General features: G+C 36.3%; 4 protein-coding genes and 1 long non-coding RNA gene across 6 annotated transcripts; 4 read left to right on the top strand and 1 right to left on the bottom strand.

Annotated features, from left to right (window-relative positions):
• The first annotated feature begins 72 nt into the window (after window positions 1-72).
• Window positions 73-7547, top strand: LOC105962959 (putative E3 ubiquitin-protein ligase LIN-1). Its single transcript, XM_088825541.1, has 14 exons — window positions 73-912; window positions 2673-2862; window positions 2936-3021; window positions 3119-4264; window positions 4347-4491; window positions 4684-4944; window positions 5036-5342; window positions 5461-5585; window positions 5854-6102; window positions 6247-6369; window positions 6484-6594; window positions 6708-6854; window positions 6932-7177; window positions 7273-7547. The coding sequence occupies exons 1-14, from the start codon at window positions 95-97 to the stop codon at window positions 7288-7290; spliced, it is 3972 nt and encodes a 1323-aa protein (XP_088681667.1). The 5' UTR covers window positions 73-94; the 3' UTR covers window positions 7291-7547.
• A 1335-nt stretch (window positions 7548-8882) lies between these two features.
• On the top strand, window positions 8883-11089 carry LOC105962946 (peroxiredoxin-2). The gene is made up of 3 exons (XM_012987291.2): window positions 8883-9146; window positions 9254-9333; window positions 10658-11089. The coding sequence occupies exons 1-3, from the start codon at window positions 8992-8994 to the stop codon at window positions 10909-10911; spliced, it is 489 nt and encodes a 162-aa protein (XP_012842745.1). The 5' UTR covers window positions 8883-8991; the 3' UTR covers window positions 10912-11089.
• Window positions 11090-11601: 512 nt separating this feature from the next.
• On the top strand, window positions 11602-13745 carry ROP9 (RHO-related protein from plants 9). 2 transcript variants are annotated; one of them, XM_012987289.2, is made up of 8 exons: window positions 11602-12080; window positions 12306-12393; window positions 12528-12637; window positions 12812-12875; window positions 12965-13029; window positions 13110-13175; window positions 13284-13390; window positions 13509-13745. In XM_012987289.2, exons 1-8 carry the CDS (start codon window positions 11982-11984, stop codon window positions 13540-13542), a joined length of 633 nt encoding a protein of 210 aa, XP_012842743.2. In that variant the 5' UTR covers window positions 11602-11981; the 3' UTR covers window positions 13543-13745. The 2 variants fall into 2 exon arrangements, with proteins under 2 accessions (XP_012842743.2, XP_088681157.1); XM_088825031.1 differs by having other exon boundaries at window positions 11668-12080; window positions 13512-13745.
• Window positions 13746-14417: 672 nt separating this feature from the next.
• Window positions 14418-14868, top strand: LOC148766779 (uncharacterized). Its single transcript, XR_016034176.1, has 2 exons — window positions 14418-14490; window positions 14627-14868. It is a non-coding gene; the product is annotated as an uncharacterized LOC148766779 (long non-coding RNA).
• Window positions 14869-14906: 38 nt separating this feature from the next.
• Window positions 14907-17450, bottom strand: LOC105962944 (putative glucose-6-phosphate 1-epimerase). The gene is made up of 8 exons (XM_012987288.2): window positions 17175-17450; window positions 16900-16974; window positions 16399-16455; window positions 16138-16277; window positions 15889-16023; window positions 15686-15785; window positions 15351-15462; window positions 14907-15258 (listed from the first exon to the last, which is right to left on the bottom strand). The coding sequence occupies exons 1-8, from the start codon at window positions 17313-17315 to the stop codon at window positions 15095-15097; spliced, it is 924 nt and encodes a 307-aa protein (XP_012842742.2). The 5' UTR covers window positions 17316-17450; the 3' UTR covers window positions 14907-15094.
• Window positions 17451-17519: the final 69 nt, after the last annotated feature.

Below are 17519 nucleotides of genomic sequence, written 5' to 3'. Positions count from 1 at the left end.
ATATGGGAATATAGGAACGAAAATACTTTGCATCTCAATTCCCACCAACAAAGAAAAAAAAGAAGGAAAAACACCACCGGCCACCGCGGACGCCATGTCCGCCGCCGCCGGCACGACGTCCGACGAAATCCTCCACCACACCTCCGCATTCCTATCGGAAATCCTATCCCAGCCAGACCTCCGCCGCCGTATCTCCACAACCTTCCTCCAAAGACTCCCCACAACCCTCGTCAAGCCCCTAAGCTTCGCCTCCCAAACCCTAGAAACCGCCATCTCCGCCGCCGCCACCAGCCCCTCCGTCCTATCATCCTCCCTCCGCCTCGCCGAAAAAATCCTCCTCTCCGATAACAAACCAAACAACCCAGACAGCAGTCCCTTCTCCTCGTTCCTCCTATCCCTCGTCCACCACCTCCGCCGCCGCCCCGTCGACGCCGCCGTCAGCCTCCTCAACATCTTCCGGTCCGACCCATCATTTTCCCGCCAAGAAATCGCGCCGTTTCTCTTCCAGGAACTGTTCCTCGTCCATTTCTCTCCGATCACCGAACGGTACAACGAGCAGAGATCCGAGATCCTGTCGTCCTCCTCCATACCGAACTCCGGCTACGACAGCGACCACGACTACGACGAGTCGATAACGCCGTCGACGACGACGCTGCTGTCGAAAATGAGCGGCGCTCAGGCCTCGTCGCTCAAGGGTTTGGAGAGGGAGTACGAGGTTCTAATGGAGGAGAACTGCAGGATATTCGTCGACTATTTTAAGGATGTTCTGCTCAGAAACAACGACGATCAAGTGATTGCTCCGCCGACGATTATACTGCGTGCTGGCGCCGGTGATGATAATAATAAGCTTGTTTACAGTGATGACGTGGCGATCAAGATTAACGGCCATGAATTTCGATCCACAAACAGACGGTATAATGTAATATTTGATTTTCTTCAAATTCTATGCTTTTTTTTTTTACCTCCGTAAATTACGAAAAAACCCCTTTAACTTAAGCTAAATGACAACAAAAACACCACCTATCTGTAATAACAAAAATCTCCATCTAATTAACTAACTGTTGATCGAGTTACCAGAAAATGTATATTATACCTTCTGTTAACTTACCTCCCTAAATTGTATGTTGAACCAATTATACCTTTTTTAAGATAAATATCTTCCTATTTATTTTCAATAGTAATAAAAAATATTTTCACTTTGATTCTTATGATATTATATTTTATATTTTATTTATTTTTAGAATAAATATCAATTAGATGAAAAATATTGTTAGAGAGGTCAATACAAGTAAAACTTAAACCAAAACGAGTATAAATTATAAATACTATAGTATTTTTTTATTATTAAATTGAAAATATTTAAGTTTGTAAAAGAATAAAAGAGGGAAACTTTTCTTTAAAAAAGTGGTAGAAATGGTATAACATGTAATCTAGGGGGATAGGTGACGAATTTTATAGTATAGGGGAGGTATGTGAAATTACCTTGTTTTGACTATTGTATTAATTAATTATTTAAAGTATTAGGTAGAATTTATAAATTGGGAAATTACAGCTTTCGCCCATCAAGTTTGCATAAATTTCATATTTGGTCTTACATGTTCAAACAAATACATTTGGTCCCTCATGTTTTAATAATTTAATACTTTTGGTCATTTTCGTCGATTTACCGTTAGTTCGTTATTTAAGGCAGTGATGGGCACACTCTTGATTCCGTTAGTTTTAACGGAAAATTGACGAAAATGACTAAAAGTGTTGAAATTTTGAAACATGAGGGACCAAATATGTTTTTTATGAATATAAGGGACCAAATGTGAAATTGGTGCAGACTTGAGGGGCAAAAATTGTATTTTCCCATTTATAAATTGTGTAATATTTAGGGCAAATTGCAGTTTGCCCCCTAAAAAAATGCCAGTTTTGCACTTTCCCCCCTCAAAATAGAAAAATGAGACTATCCCCCTTAAAAATATATAACTTGGTGCACTTTGCCCCAAATGTGTATTCCCGGTTTATTTCTCACCGAATGAATTGTTTATATGTCATTTTACATCTTTCTCTTGAGAATCCTCCTTTCAGAGTTAAGTAGGGTTCCCAAATTAACAAAATTATCTTCCCAAATTGATGATATTCGCTTCCAAGTTAGACGAAATTTTCTTCCAAATTCAACAAAATTTGTTCTTTGTTCTTCTTAATCATTGTAATGTAGGGTGAAAAAAGATTAAATGACATTTAAAGCCTTAAAAGATGAAATTGCGCTTCCAACTTACTCAAATCCGACAAGAAATAGCTCGAAAATACACATTTGGGGCAAAGTGCACCGAGTTATATATTTTTAAGGGGGAGAGTCTCATTTTTCTATTTTGAGGGGGGAAAGTGCAAAACCAACATTTTTTGAGGGGGCGAAGTGCAATTTGCCCAATATTCTATTTCCCTTGCTGACGTGTCATTTGGCCATACTCCATGGCAGCAGTCTTCCTTCTTCTTCTTCTTTTTTATTATTTTTATTATTTTTATTTTTGATTTTTTTTTAATATTGCTTTTTAAAAAATCATTTGTGTCACACTCTCCCTCCTGCTGAAAGAATCCAGCTTTGACAATGTCAATTATTTGAAAAAACTATGACGCAGTTTTTGTCAAGAACATGGAAAAATAGAAGCAGCAAATTCTGAATAATTTACTGCCAATTTTTTTTTAATATTTTTCTATTCATCTTCTGTGCAGCCAATATGGGCTGAAGAAGGAGATAAACCATCAATTGAACTGAAAAAGACATCCTCAAAACAATCGAAGAAAACTACTCTATCATCAAACAATCCGACAGACTGTTCTTCTTCAGATTCCGAATCAGCCGATAATAAACAAAAGGTAAAAATCGATATCAACAATGAAAAAAATCAATACATACTTACAAAGATTTTTCCACACGTGTGTGTTTTAGGAAAAAATCAAGAAACCCACATTGTTCGAATCCAGACAACAACAACAACAAAACCCACCTCTTCTTCCCTCACAAGAATCGATCCGGTAAATCAAAATTAAAAAAAAAAAGAATGGTTTTATTTTTTATTTTTTTAATTTATTGAAGGGTTCTAAATTCCTAATTCATTTCTTGATGTATCAGTTCTTTCATGGAGGAACCTGAAATTAATATCTCCGGCGGCGCCGCCGCCGCCGCCGCCGCAAAAACCCCGTCACCGAAGGACTTCGTATGTCCGATCACCACACACATATTCGACGACCCTGTAACCCTAGAAACAGGGCAAACCTACGAGAGGAGAGCCATTCAAGAATGGCTCGACAGAGGGAACGCCACGTGTCCGATCACACGGCAGAAGCTTCACAGTATCCATCTACCGAAAACGAATTACGTGCTCAAACGCCTCATCGCCAGCTGGCTCGACAGGAACCCAGGCTGCTCCCCGCCTACTCCAATCGGCCAATCGAAGCGTGCAGTTTCGCCGAATAGCGTCATAAGCCAAGCCGCGGTTGACGGAGCCGTGACCGAGCTCAAGCTGGCGATAACCGATCTCTGCACGTCCGAAATCTTGAAGGAGGCCGAGATCGCCGTTCTCAAAATCGAGAGGCTATGGAAAGAATCGAACGTGGGCCCGGAAATTATGCAGGCCCTCCTTTCGAAGCCGCCCGTGGTTAACGGTTTTGTCGAGATGTTGTTCAATTCCGTGGATAAGCTTGTGCTGAGAGCAACTGTACTCGTCCTGACCGAGCTGGCGTCGAGGGACGACAGCGTCGTCCAGACGTTGACTAGGGTTGACTCGGATGTCGAATGTGTGGTCGAGCTTTTCAAGAAAGGTCTAACGGAGGCCGTGGTGTTGGTTCATCTATTGAAGCCTTCAGCTAAGATCCTCTTAGAAATGGAGTTGGTTGACTATCTTTTGGCAACGGTTACTAAAACAGAGGACGATGGCGTGGCGAAGATGTGCGTGGGGCCGAAAACGGCATCTCTGGTTCTGTTGGGGAATATTCTCCGGGGCTGCGACGAAGAAGCACGTGTGTCGGAGATTGTGAGGAGCGTTGTTTCGAGCGGGGCGATTGAGGGAGTTGTGGTGAGTTTGAAAGGCGGTGACGTGACGGAAAGGGTGGCGGCTGTGGGCGTGTTGCTGAGGTGTATTTTGGAGGATGGGAAGTGTCGGAATGTAATTGCTGAGAAATCGGAATTAGGGTTTCTGTTGGAGATGTTTGTTGGAGTGAATGATGTGCAGAAGTTTGAGATTGTTCGTTTTCTTTTCGAACTGGTTAAACTGAACAGGTTATTTTGCATTAGTGTTTTATTTTATTTATTTTTTTCGATTTTCGGAAGTAATTAATTTGGATGAATAATTATTGTGCAGGAGGAGTTTGAATGATCAAATCTTGCATGTGTTGAGAGATGAGGGCACTTTTAGTACAATGCACACTCTTTTGGTTTACCAACAAAACTCGGTTTTCGAACGGTCTCCGATTGTCGCTGGTCTACTTCTGCAGCTTGATCTTCTTGTACATCTCTCTCTCTCTCTCTCTCTCTCTGGTTTACTTCTGCAACTTGATCTTCTTGTACATCTCTCTTTGATCTCTCTCTGGGATCTCTCTCTCTGATCTCTCTCTTTGATCTCTCTCTTTGGTCTCTCTGTGATCTCTCTCTCTCTGATCTCTCTGATATCTCTCTCTCTCATGAACAATATTTTACAGGAAGAGCCAAGAAAGATGAGCATATACAGAGAAGAGGCGATCGATACACTTATCTCGTGTCTAAGAAACACTGAATCGCCATCTGCTCAAATAACTGCAGCAGAGACTATTTTGTCCTTACAGGGAAGATTCTCGTATTCAGGCAAATCTCTATCGAGAGCCATTCTTCTCAAACGAGCGGGCCTCGATAAAAACTACAAAGCCTTCATGCGAAAAGATCAACGCCGACGCAGCATATCCCTCGAATCTCAAGACAACATGGTAATTAATTTAGCTTATATTTGTGCTCTTATAATTTTGAAATAAATTTCGCAAAGAATTAAATTCTTGTCTGAATTGTGGTAATGTATAGGAAGACGAGAGAAATGCCGAAGAGTGGGAAAGAAAAGTTGCGTTTGTTCTCGTGAGCCACGAATTCGGACTAGTGTTTGAGGCGCTCGCGGAGGGACTGAAAAGTAAATACGAAGAGTTGCAATCGCTTTGCTTTATGACAGCTACTTGGCTTGTGTACATGCTCTCGATTCTGCCCGATACTGGGATTAGAGGAGCAGCACGCGTGTGCTTGCTCAAGCATTTCATCTCGATTTTTAAATCCGATAAAGACACCGAAAATCGAGCCCTCGCCATGCTGGCGTTGAACAGTTTTACTCGTGATCCCGGTATGTCAAATATATATATATATATATATATATATATATATATATATATATATATATATATGTATGAATCTTTTTAATATAAAATGCGAATAATTGATCATATACCGAAAATTTTCAGAAGGATTTCAAGATTTAGGAGGTCACATGAAAGATATTATGAAAGGATTAAGGGAGCTTAAGAAATCGTCTACGATGGCATTTGAGATGCTGAAAGTTTTTTCGGCGGAGCATGATAATAGTGCTGTGAGTTTCTTCGATTTTTTTTTTATTTTTTTTATTTTTTAAGACAAGATATATATAATATACAGTTAAACCTCTATAAGTTAATACAGTCAGGATCAGAAAAATTCTATTAATTTAGTGAATTATCAAATTATCGAGTTAATAATTTACCACGTTTTCACTGAGTTGGGACCGCAAGAAACTATTAGTTAATCGAGATTATTAATTTATCGAGGTTCTACTGTATGTACAATTTTTTGGCTAATTAATATTCGTCGTGTTTTTGCAGGATATATGGAATCATCAAGAACTAAGTCAGGAAGATTGTAGTAGCAATGGAGAAGTTTTAACGGTTACTTGCTTTAAAGGCAAAATATTCTCCGGCCATTCGGACGGAACAATAAAGGTCTGGAAGAGCGAAAACTCCGAATTAAATCTTATCCAAGAAATACACGAACACACGAAACACGTTACGAGCTTGGCTGTCGTTCATTCGTCGGAGAAACTCTATAGTGGTTCACTCGATAAAACTGTGAGGGTACGATTATGATATATACACACATACACACACATCAATACATACATATTTGTATATATATATATATATATATATATATATATATATATATATATATATATATATATATTTGGATTTTCGAGCTTCGTATGTTTATTTTGACAGGTATGGGCAATAACCGAGGAAGGAATATACTGCGAACAAGTTCAGGAAACGAAGGATCAAATAAATACCCTCGTAGTTGCTAATAGCATCGCATGCTATATTCCTCAAGGAGCTGGTGTTAAGGCAAGGAAATTAGACCCCTACCCCACCCCCCGGTTTTTTTTTTTTTTTTTTTTAATTCTTGAAAATCGAAAAAAAAAACGTACAACGATGATTAACTAAGGTAATTAATTTCAGGTGCATTCGTGGAATGGATCGTCTAAAGTACTAAATCAACACAAGTACGCCAAATGTTTGGCTCTCGTACAAGGAAAACTCTACTGTGGATGCAACGATAATAGCATTCAGGTAAATGAAAACGATGTTTATTAATTATTAGGCTTCGATTTGATTAAGATTATTGTAATGATTAAAAACGAAAAAAAAAATATGTATTATTAATATTTCTTTGCTTTTTGCAGGAAATAGATTTGGCCACAGGAACACTTGGGAATATACAGAGTGGCTCGAAGAAATTAATCGGGAAAGTTTATCCTATTTACGCATTGCAAGTTTATGACGGATTAATTTACGGAGCCGGCCCTTCGTTCGATGGATCAAATGTTAAGGTAATCTTTTTTTTTTTTTTGGAAATTTGATATTAATACTCGAAAATTAATAAAATGGTGTGGTGTTATATAATTAGATATGGAGTACTTCAAACTATAGTATCGTGGGGTCGTTGGCTTCGACTTTGGATATACGGACTATGAGTGTAAGTTCGGAATTAATATACTTGGGGTGTAAAAGTGGGGTTATCGAAATTTGGTGCAAGAAAAAGCTTAGTAGAGTCGAAACGCTTCAAATTATCCCGACGAGTCGAATTCTTTGCATGGCTATTGATACGAACGAAGATTTTTTAGTTGTCGGGACTTCTGACGGTAGAATTCAGGTATTTTTATATTTTGTATTTAATTATTATAGAGTTAAAAGAATTGATTAAAAATTTAAATGAATTTATGTGACCTTTCATGGATTTTACTGCAGACATGGGGTTTCAGCTGAAGGAGACTGCAATTGATCATGTTTTACATTTTTTGGGGGCTTGGAATAAATATATTAATTAATATAGGATATTCAAGAAATATGTATATATGTAGAAAAATGATTGATGCATTGTAATCTATGTAGTGCGAAAACTTCTATTTATTAACGTTTCCACGTTTTGGACACGTTTCGTGTCCGATACTCGAAGACACCTATCGAACACGTTATAAGCCATTTTGCAACTTCTTAAAAGTTAGAACGTGTTTGGAAACAAATTTCTAGATATTTTTGTTACTTCTCTAATTAATTACATAAGTTTTTGATCAGCAATAAATTGATAATTGATAATAATATTAATTTTGAATATATTTGTATAGAAATATAAAGAAAAAGATTATATATATATATATATATATATATATGGTTCGTACTTACTCTTTTCGATAGCATATTTATAAATATATCCTTATATTTCTAATATTTCTACTTTTCCCTCAAGTTTCTGTATCCCTAATTTTCGGATATGCTGTTTTCCCGTTTTCCTGTATCGTCGTTTCAATGTCCGCGCTATCTAGATTGCAACGAATTTCTACAGCCATTATTTACAATGAACTTACATATTTGTGGTGTAATAAAAACCAACAATTTTTTTTTATATCATGCAGGAATAGGTGAAAACGGACTTGCACATTTGAAAATTATATTGCATAAAGTAAGTTGTAAATTATTCGAGTTCGACTACGGATCGAATAAAAATTAGCACTTTTAGAAAATTACGATTTTTTCGAAAAAGAAAAATGAATTCGAATTCCGTTAAAAAAATACCAAAATCAAAATTTCGAAATTGGAATTTTTCGGGTCGGAGTCAGCGGATCATAGGATTTAGGCGGCTGGCCGGCTTCTTTTATATGGTAGGGTAGGAGTGCTAGAGCCGAGTCAAGGCCCTACAATAATGCATATTAAAATTGATGAATTTCAAACTGCCCCCTTAAGTTTAAATTTGTATCACTTCCACCCAGCATGAAATACAAATTTTTATATCCCATCTAAAAGTAATTCATTTGTTTTCTAATCTACTCTCTCTTTTCAATTTATTGAATTTTAATATTTTATTACAGTTAAACCTCTATAAATTAATACAATCGAAACTAGCAAAATATTAAATTATCGAACTAATAATTTAGTAGGTTTTTATCGTATCGGGACTAGAAGAAATATTATTTATCGAGTATTAATTTATTGATGATTTACTGCATTTTCACTTAACCAGACAATCCTTTAATTTCAAAGTAAATGTCCATTAAGTTATTCTACTCCTTTAACTTTACATCAACTTTAAATAATTCAGTGTACTTATTTCATTGACTTTAATTTCATTCTCAATTGTTTTATTATAAATTAATCTAAGAAAAAAAATGGTATAAAAAATCCAATTTGACCCAAAATTGTAGTGTTTATTAATTGGAGGACCAAAGGGCACACCTTCGTAGTTTAATGTGGCAAAGGTGACAAACTGTAGAACCTATAAGGGGCAAACTAAAAAAAAGTCGCTTCACCCGAAATTTCAATTATACCCCTACCCGGACGCCAAAAATTTTCTTAAATCCAGCTCGTGGGGAAACTTCACGTCCACTGTGCAAATAAAACCCCTGCCAAAAACTGTGGCACCGCTTAAACCGTAATCATTTTTCAACCACTTCAAAACAGACGGAAGAATCAATGGCTCCGATCGCAGTTGGTGACGTCATTCCCGAAGGAACCCTAGCTTATTTCGACGAACAGGATCAACTCCAGAGCGTCACACTTCACTCGCTCGCCGCCGGTAAGAAGGTCATCCTCTTCGCCGTTCCCGGCGCATTTACCCCCACCTGCAGGTAATTTTGTTACCTCCAGTCACCGACGAACGTTCGAATTTGTTGTTTTCATTTTTACGAATTTTTGGAGTTGTTGAATTTGTTAATTTTTTTTTTGTTTGTAATAGCATGAAGCACGTGCCTGGGTTCATTGAGAAGGCGGATGAGCTGAAATCGAAGGGTGTTGATGAGATCTTGTGCATCAGTGGTATGTTTCTGTTTTGTGTTGCTTTATTGATTGTTATTCTTATTGTGTTGGAAATGGTAGACAATATTATGAAATTTGAGAAACTTATTGCCGATTTCACTTTGTTTGATGTCGTATTGTTGTGTTTTTTAAGAGATTGTGATTTTGGAAGCACTGTGAAATTGGGTGTTTCGTATGTGATTCCTCTGTTTGGTATTATAACTTTGAAGCCGCGCTTTTGCTTTGTTGCATCATTAAACTCGCATTCAGCAACTCGCAATCCACTTTCGGTGTAGACATAATTTTGAGCGATTAGTTATTTGATGATATAATTGAAATCAGTTTTGGGATATCAATGTAATCATGATTTGTGTGCAAATGTTGCGTTTTCGAGAATCGCATTGTGCATGGGCTTTGTCCGTTCAAGATCAGCTTTATGTTGATATGTTATTCAGGAAAGAATTTGTTGTTCTTGTGTGGTGTAGTATCATATGAATTGATATAAGATTAACCAGTTTTAGGTTAACAACATTTCGATTGATCTTTTCTCCGGCGTTATTGGGCTGGTTGAGGACAGTATAGAATTAATTAATTAGGCTAGATTGACTCTGTAATGTTCCATTCCCTTGACCATTTCAGGATGACCGATGCCCCATTTGACTTATTTTGATAGACTAGAATTTTTTTTGATTGCGAGAATTAGATATCTAACGCCTCGCTGTTGCCAAAGTCCTTTTTTCCCCGTTATGTTGATGGCCAAAGTCCTTTTTTCCCCGTTATGTTGATGTTTGATGTTGACTGTTTTCTTTACCGACGAACTAAATTGATATGATACGTAATTTCCATAGATTTTGTACTTTCATTATAGTTTATCCTTTTTCCAGTGGAATCTACTTGGAGCACTTTGGATTTATTTCACAAAGATGCTAAACTACGGTTACAAAAAATATGCCATGCTTTAAGTTGAAGGTTTCTTCACATCTTGCAAACATCCTGAAATAGTGAATGGCTGAATCTGGCTCCATACTAACATGTGCAAGTTGTTAATCAAATTTTAAAGTGGAGTTAAGTTGTTCTATTACGGCAATTTTTTTTTTCCAAATGAAAAGGTTTCAGAAGAAACTAATATTGCTCTGTTTTGTTGCTAAATTCTTTATCTTCCTTATACATCATATAGTTTAAGGAAGTTTCCCTTTATGACATGTTGGGGGGGGGGGGGGGGGGGGGGGGGGGGAGCAAATTCGATCCCTTTTTAATATGCTGATTGCATTAAGGGGCCTGGACATGGACGATTTTATATTCTTGTAAGAGTTGACTCACTGTGTATTTCGTTCTTACAATGCAGTAAACGACCCGTTTGTGATGAAGGCATGGGCAAAGACTTACCCTGAGAATAAGCATGTGAAGTTCTTGGCTGATGGCTCTGCAACTTACACTAAAGCACTTGGGCTTGAACTTGACCTCACTGAAAAAGGACTTGGCCTTCGTTCTAGAAGGTTCGCTCTGTTGGTTGAAGACCTCAAAGTCAAAGCTGCCAACATTGAATCCGGTGGGGAATTCACTGTGTCCAGCGCTGATGATATTCTCAAGGCTCTCTAAATGCACCGGTGAATGTCTGGTTTTATCATTTTATGCTATTCTTTGTCTTTCTCTAGTAGATGTTAAAACCGGAAATACGAGTAATAAACGAGGAAAGGGGTTTTGGTGTATTTCCTCCGCCGTTACTGATGTAATCTGTAATGCACTGAATATCACAATAACTGTTGTTGCTTTGTTAGATTGTTGATTATTTTGCAGATTTATTTTCTGAACATACTCTGATTTCATAGAAAATTGACGAGTCTTAAACGCAAAGACAATTCCCCGTGCAACCGTATACTTGTATTATTTAACTTACGAAGCTTATCTAGTATTTTTAGGGCATAAACATGAACATGCCATTGATTCCACATATTGAGTAACATATCTAATTTTTTTGAAAATGAGTAGGTTGAAAGAAAGGAGTATAATTGCAGCTAGTATGCAGGATTACTATTAATGAATTACTTAATATAATAATATTAACATATCTCCAATTAATGCAGGAAGTATGCAGAAAACCTGAAAAGAAACAAGACTTTAATTAGACATAGGAGTAAATAAATACCTGCCAAAACAAATTGAATAGTGGTTGAAATTTTGAATGTGGCTTTGGGACCGTTTGGAAACTGGTTCACACAATAAAAGCTTTCTTCATTTTCAAAAAAAGAATAAAAAAAAAACAAATCCGTTGGGATTTTGAAACTTGGTGAGAGGGATGAAAAGTGACAGTAAGACCCTTTTGTTTGACTCTCTCTCTCTCTCTCTCTCTCTCTCTCTCTCTCTCACACACAAGACACACACACAGAGACACATGCGCAGTCTGTGTCTGTAGCTTTGTTTTTTAATGTCGTTCTTGAAACTGCAAAAATATTAAGTTTGCAATAGGGGCCTCTCTTTCAATATCCCAACCCCCTTTTCTTCCTTGTTCTCTTCTTCCTTCATTTCAGCCATTTTTTGCTCTCAAGACTCCTTTTTTTTCAATTACTTTTTCCTAGCTTTATTAGTGCAACAGCCAACAGTGCTGCAGCAAAAGGGCTTTCACAGTAATACCTTGGAAATTTAAGGGGCAAAAAAGGAAAAAAGAAAAGATGAGTGCTTCAAAGTTCATCAAATGTGTGACAGTTGGAGATGGAGCTGTTGGCAAAACCTGCATGCTCATCTGCTACACCAGCAACAAGTTTCCTACTGTTAGTCCCCTTCTCTCTTATTTGACCTAATTTTTCTTCTCCTATTAAAACTAGCATCTTTTTTTCTTTTCATTTTTTTTCAAATAAAATCATATTTATTTGGCAAAAAAAGATTCTAATTTTGTGGGATTTTCAAGAATTGAGTTTTCTTGAAATTTAGGGTTTTCTTTTGCTCTCTCTCTCTCTCTCTCACTCTCATAATGTGGGCTTCATCTGTGTGTGCAGGATTACATCCCAACAGTGTTTGACAATTTCAGTGCTAATGTGTCTGTAGATGGCAACGTTGTCAACTTAGGACTGTGGGATACTGCTGGTATGAATATTATTACATATTTATTCTGATATATCCCTTTCTCTCTCTCTCTCTCTCTCTCACACACACACACACTGTTACTAATTTTAATTTATTGAGTTACTAATTTTATTTTGCATCTCTAATTTCAAAAGGTCAAGAAGACTACAGCAGGTTGAGGCCACTGAGTTACAGAGGTGCAGACATATTTGTTTTGGCTTTCTCTTTAATCAGTAGAGCCAGCTATGAAAATGTCCTCAAGAAGGTATCTTTTTTCTTTTTATTTATTTTTATTTTATTTTATTAAATGAAAATAAATCTTATGATGGTCAAAACCATTTGTTTTGAAGTGAAAAAAGATTCAATCTTGCATCTAGTGTACTTTTATTCACATTGCTCTAGGAAAATTATCAGCATTCTGATTGGATTATTGTTTCAGTGGATGCCGGAACTTCGCCGGTTTGCACCCGATGTTCCAATTGTGCTCGTCGGAACTAAATTAGGTATTCGCTTATAGCAACCTAATTAAAGTTTTGATGTAAGAATTTTTTTTATTTTTATGTTTTAATATTTGTTGTTTTGTCCGTTACAGATCTTCGAGAAGACAGAGGATACCAAGCTGATCATATGGGATCTAATATCATCACAACTGCACAAGTGTGTCTCGTTTTTTTTAATTTTAGAAATACATTCAAATTCGATTCGTTTTAGCAATTTATTTGACTCTAAACTTGTAGGGGGAGGAGTTGAGGAAACAAATCGGTGCAGCAGCTTATATAGAATGCAGCTCAAAGACTCAGCAGGTGGGCCCCACATTGTACAAATTCCGTGCGATATGATCATGGTTAAATCCATTTTTTTTTTGCTAGAAATTCAAGAAAATCTAATATTGTCGAACTTTTGTTATCCAGAATGTGAAAGCTGTTTTCGATACTGCAATTAAGGTTGTTCTTCAACCTCCTCGGAGAAAGGAAATGGCGAAGAAGAAACGACATAGAAGTAGTGGCTGCTCCATTGTGTGAGTCTTGATGAATAAATATTCGATTTCGTATAAGAAATATTTGATCTTTCCTTTAATCGATTATCTGATTTATGTCGGGTTTTTTTTTTTTTTCTTCCCTTTTTGGTTTCTTTAGCAGGGGCGTCGTCTGCTGCGGTTGTGTTGCTTAGCGAAATTCGGTTTTTTGAATTATTTCTAGTAGCTATTATAATCAAGCTGGACTTTACTTCTTGTTACTGTCTTTAAAATTGTGTATGTATCTATGTATGTATTTGTGTGTTGTTTTGATGCTGCTAACCAATGGAATTGTTCGGTTAGCCTCTCGCTTCGAAACTTTATTACTGTTATCTAAATGATGTATTTCGGGTTTAAATTATTTATTGCACATTTTTTTCCCTTAATATTTCACTTTTTAGTTACTAATTACACCAAGTTAATTATGTACATGTTTTATTTATTTTAGGAGATGTTTTATATGTATAGTTGTATACTATGATACACCGGGCAAATTTTTACTACACAAACGCACCCACATCGGCGTGTAGATCAACGGTAAAAATTCACCTGATGTAACCTTTATCGGGTGTAGAATAAAAAAACCGCATGCTATAAATTTACAATATATGGACATACTACGATATTTACGATCCAATTTTAAGATTACCGATTTTACATCCCATTTCGATTTTAATTAAAAATCTCGAGTATGACTTGTCTTAATCAACTTACGATTACACTGTTCAGTATTGACTAAAATTTTGGCATGCTATAATAAATTTACAAGATATGGAAAATCCTACGATATTTACGATCCAAATTCAAGCCTAAGATTTTACTTAAAATGTCGATTTTGACTATCTCGACTTGTGATTGTACAATTCATTATTTTACAACAATCCCAAATTGGTTCAAAAATAGTTTTGGCAAAAAAATGATTATTGCAATAAAATAACGCAACTTTCCATCTATAAGTAGAGTCAACTTTTCACTATTAGTTGTATTAGTATATATACATGAGACAAAGAAATTCAAAGAACAAATTCAAAATCATTTGTCAGTCATGAAACAAGTTTCATTTTTAGTGGTACTTGCCATGATTTTGGTTTTGGGCATGAACGGTACATTCTCTCTATTATTTATTCTTTCAATATAAATATATATAATATTTATTCTAGTTGTTCTAAAGGTTATAAAGAAAAAAAAAAAGTTGAATATGTCGGCATTTTTTTTCTTAATTTTATTTTTGGTGTGCAGAAAATGCAGGGGAGTGTGCGGTGAATATAGGTAGAAGAAATAACGAGCCAATACCATCGTACTGCACTAACGATAAAGATTGCGAGAGAATGTGTGAATTCTTCTCACACAAGCTCAGCTGTGGTTGTCAACCTAACAAAACATGTTGTTGTCATCCAAGACCTCCTAATTGATTTTTTTTTTCAGATGGTATTACTAAATAATATATGAGGTTTTAAACTAATAAAAGTTAGACTTATTGATATTTTTTTTAACAAATTCGACTAATATATACGGTATACGGTAACAAGGAACAATTAAATTTTATTAGTCTTTCAGTAGGAAGCTGGTTTAGGTATTTATTCAACTAATCGAAATTCACGACGACCTCAAATTCAATGCATGTATATATATGTATGTATGTATAGGCTAAGGCAGAAAAGAGTACTTTAGAGAAACTGATGATATATTCTTCAGCATGCTGTTGGTCTAATCATCAATGCAAATACTCTGTCTCCCGGTCCACTCCTCGCCAGGATTCAGCGTCACCGGATCAACAACTGCAGCGGGCCCCACACACAGCATTTCCCTATACTCTCCATCTCCCAAATCACTTATTGTCTTTGCCTTCTCAGTCCATGGATTCCACATCACTATCAAAAAATGAAAATTAAATTAAATACATACGCATGTTTTCATTAAAATAACTAACTCGTTGCATGAATAAAGTATATATAAACCTTACCAATATCAGGAAGACTAGCACATCCCCGAACGGAATAATTTTGCCCTACTGTAGTTTTTATGGCAACGATCCTATTCACTCCACCTCGTGCGTTGATATACACCTTGTCCACCTACAACGAAATGCGAGATTAATTAAGATAACGCAAACATAATAAACTCGGGTAAAATGAGCATTTTTATATTATTTATCTATCTATCTATCTATCTATTTATCTATCTATCTATCTATCTATCTATCTATCTATCTATCTATCTATCTATCTATCTATCTATCTATCTATCTATCTATCTATCTATCTATCTATCTATCTATCTATATATGTATATACTCACTTCAGAGTCAATGGAGATTGAAGCATCCTGTTCAGTAAATCGCTCGTTCTTCTGATAGTCCAGATAATCCAGTTTATCCAATCCTTGAATCCGAATGTTACTGAACAAGCGAAGATATATACATATGTTAATATATGTTCAGATTAATTAGAACTATTGCAATAATAAAGGAAATTAAACAGCATCAATCTCATTAGTAATACCTGATATCTGAGGCAGGTAAGTAGTTTTGATAGCAAAATTGGAATGTAAAAGGCTTATCATCAGTGTTTCTTATACGAGCTGACATCAACAGATATCCGACAACTGCCGCCTGATATCTCATACGGAACTCAAATCTGCGAAGAAAACAAAAGATATATTGCGATTTAATACAATTTAGAATGCTCTACCAGCAAAGGAGAAAAAAAAAAAAAAAGAGAGAGAGAGAGAGGGAGAAAACAATCGTCTACTTATGAGGCCAGTTTAACAAGTCGGCGGGACTTGGCTCCAGAATCAAATTAAGAGATGCCTTGTCGTTGTGTTTAGGGACGGATGTGTCAATACGCCAAGCCGCCTTAAATGGGTTCTCGATATTTCCATTGTTCAAAAACTGATATGAATTAGAACATCAATTAATTTACTTTGAAAATAATCAAATCGAATAAAACGCAAGGGAAATAGAATGGAGTTGAGAGGAAAAGTATATTTGCAAGGATGAGTAAGCAGTATACCTTCGGAAAGCAAATTGGGATGCCTCCACGAATTGGTTGATCGTGTTTCCAATTAATCTGAAAAATATTTTTGTTAAGATCAAATTACTAAAGAATACAACACCATTGATGATTCGATTGAAAGTAAATTATCGAATATCCAAGTTAAGATACTCGATTCAACAACGACAGAAAATCCAACAACACTTCAATTAACATACATGCGAGGATGCTAAAGAAACACAGAGGAATGGTAATCATAAATTCGGAAAATATATACAGATGCTGCTTATTCTGGTAATGGCAATCATAAATTCGGGAATTAAACGTGGATCATAAATAACAAAACCATCAGACGAACATCTCGCAATTATACGTTTTTTCACGGCCTCACAAGATTACTGCTGTATTAAATCCAGATACCAATTGATAGTGAAGTAATGATATTACATTATAAGCACCAACATAAAATTCAGATTAATCTCAGGTGATCAATTAACACTGTATTTAATTGAACAATACCTTTTCACTGACAAAAAGCAGCTCTTCCCCCCCTTTAGTCTTCCATGATATTACTTGACCAGTAGAAATCAGAATCTACAAACGGAACATTTATTCATCAAATCACGCATCTCATATCATAACCAACTCGGAAATGCATAATCGCGCAGTTTCCATATAATTAATTACGCCCTAATTAAAAACGATCGAAATAAAAAATCCAGTAAACAAATATATATATTCCGTCGGAGCAAATTGAAACGGAGAAAATTGAACTGAATTGAAACTGAAAATACCTCGGCCGATTGCAAACAATCTTCATCAGTGATAACGACCGATTGATAAACGCTCATATCACTGATTGTGCAGAATTTCCGCACGCGCCTCTCGTCTTTGATCGGGAACTTACGCTCGTGTGGCTTTAGCGGCGAAGACATGTTCACTACCAGTTGCAAAAATCACACAGAATGTGTGTGTTTGTGCGTGTGTGTGCTCGTGCGTGTTTAATTGACGGATGAAGAACTCTGATTTCTGTATCTGCTGCAGAGAAAATTGAAAATGGTGTTTCCCCCCCTTTTTCCCCCCCTCTTCACACTTTTTTTGAGGAGAGAGAGAGAGAGAGAGAGTGGCGGTTTCAGTTT

Source organism: Erythranthe guttata, chromosome 11, assembly GCF_056151865.1.
Source record: "Erythranthe guttata isolate IM_541 chromosome 11, IM_541, whole genome shotgun sequence".
Taxonomy (NCBI): domain Eukaryota; kingdom Viridiplantae; phylum Streptophyta; class Magnoliopsida; order Lamiales; family Phrymaceae; genus Erythranthe; species Erythranthe guttata.
Note: the sequence above shows the minus strand (reverse complement) of the source record. Positions and strands in the feature narration are given on the sequence as shown.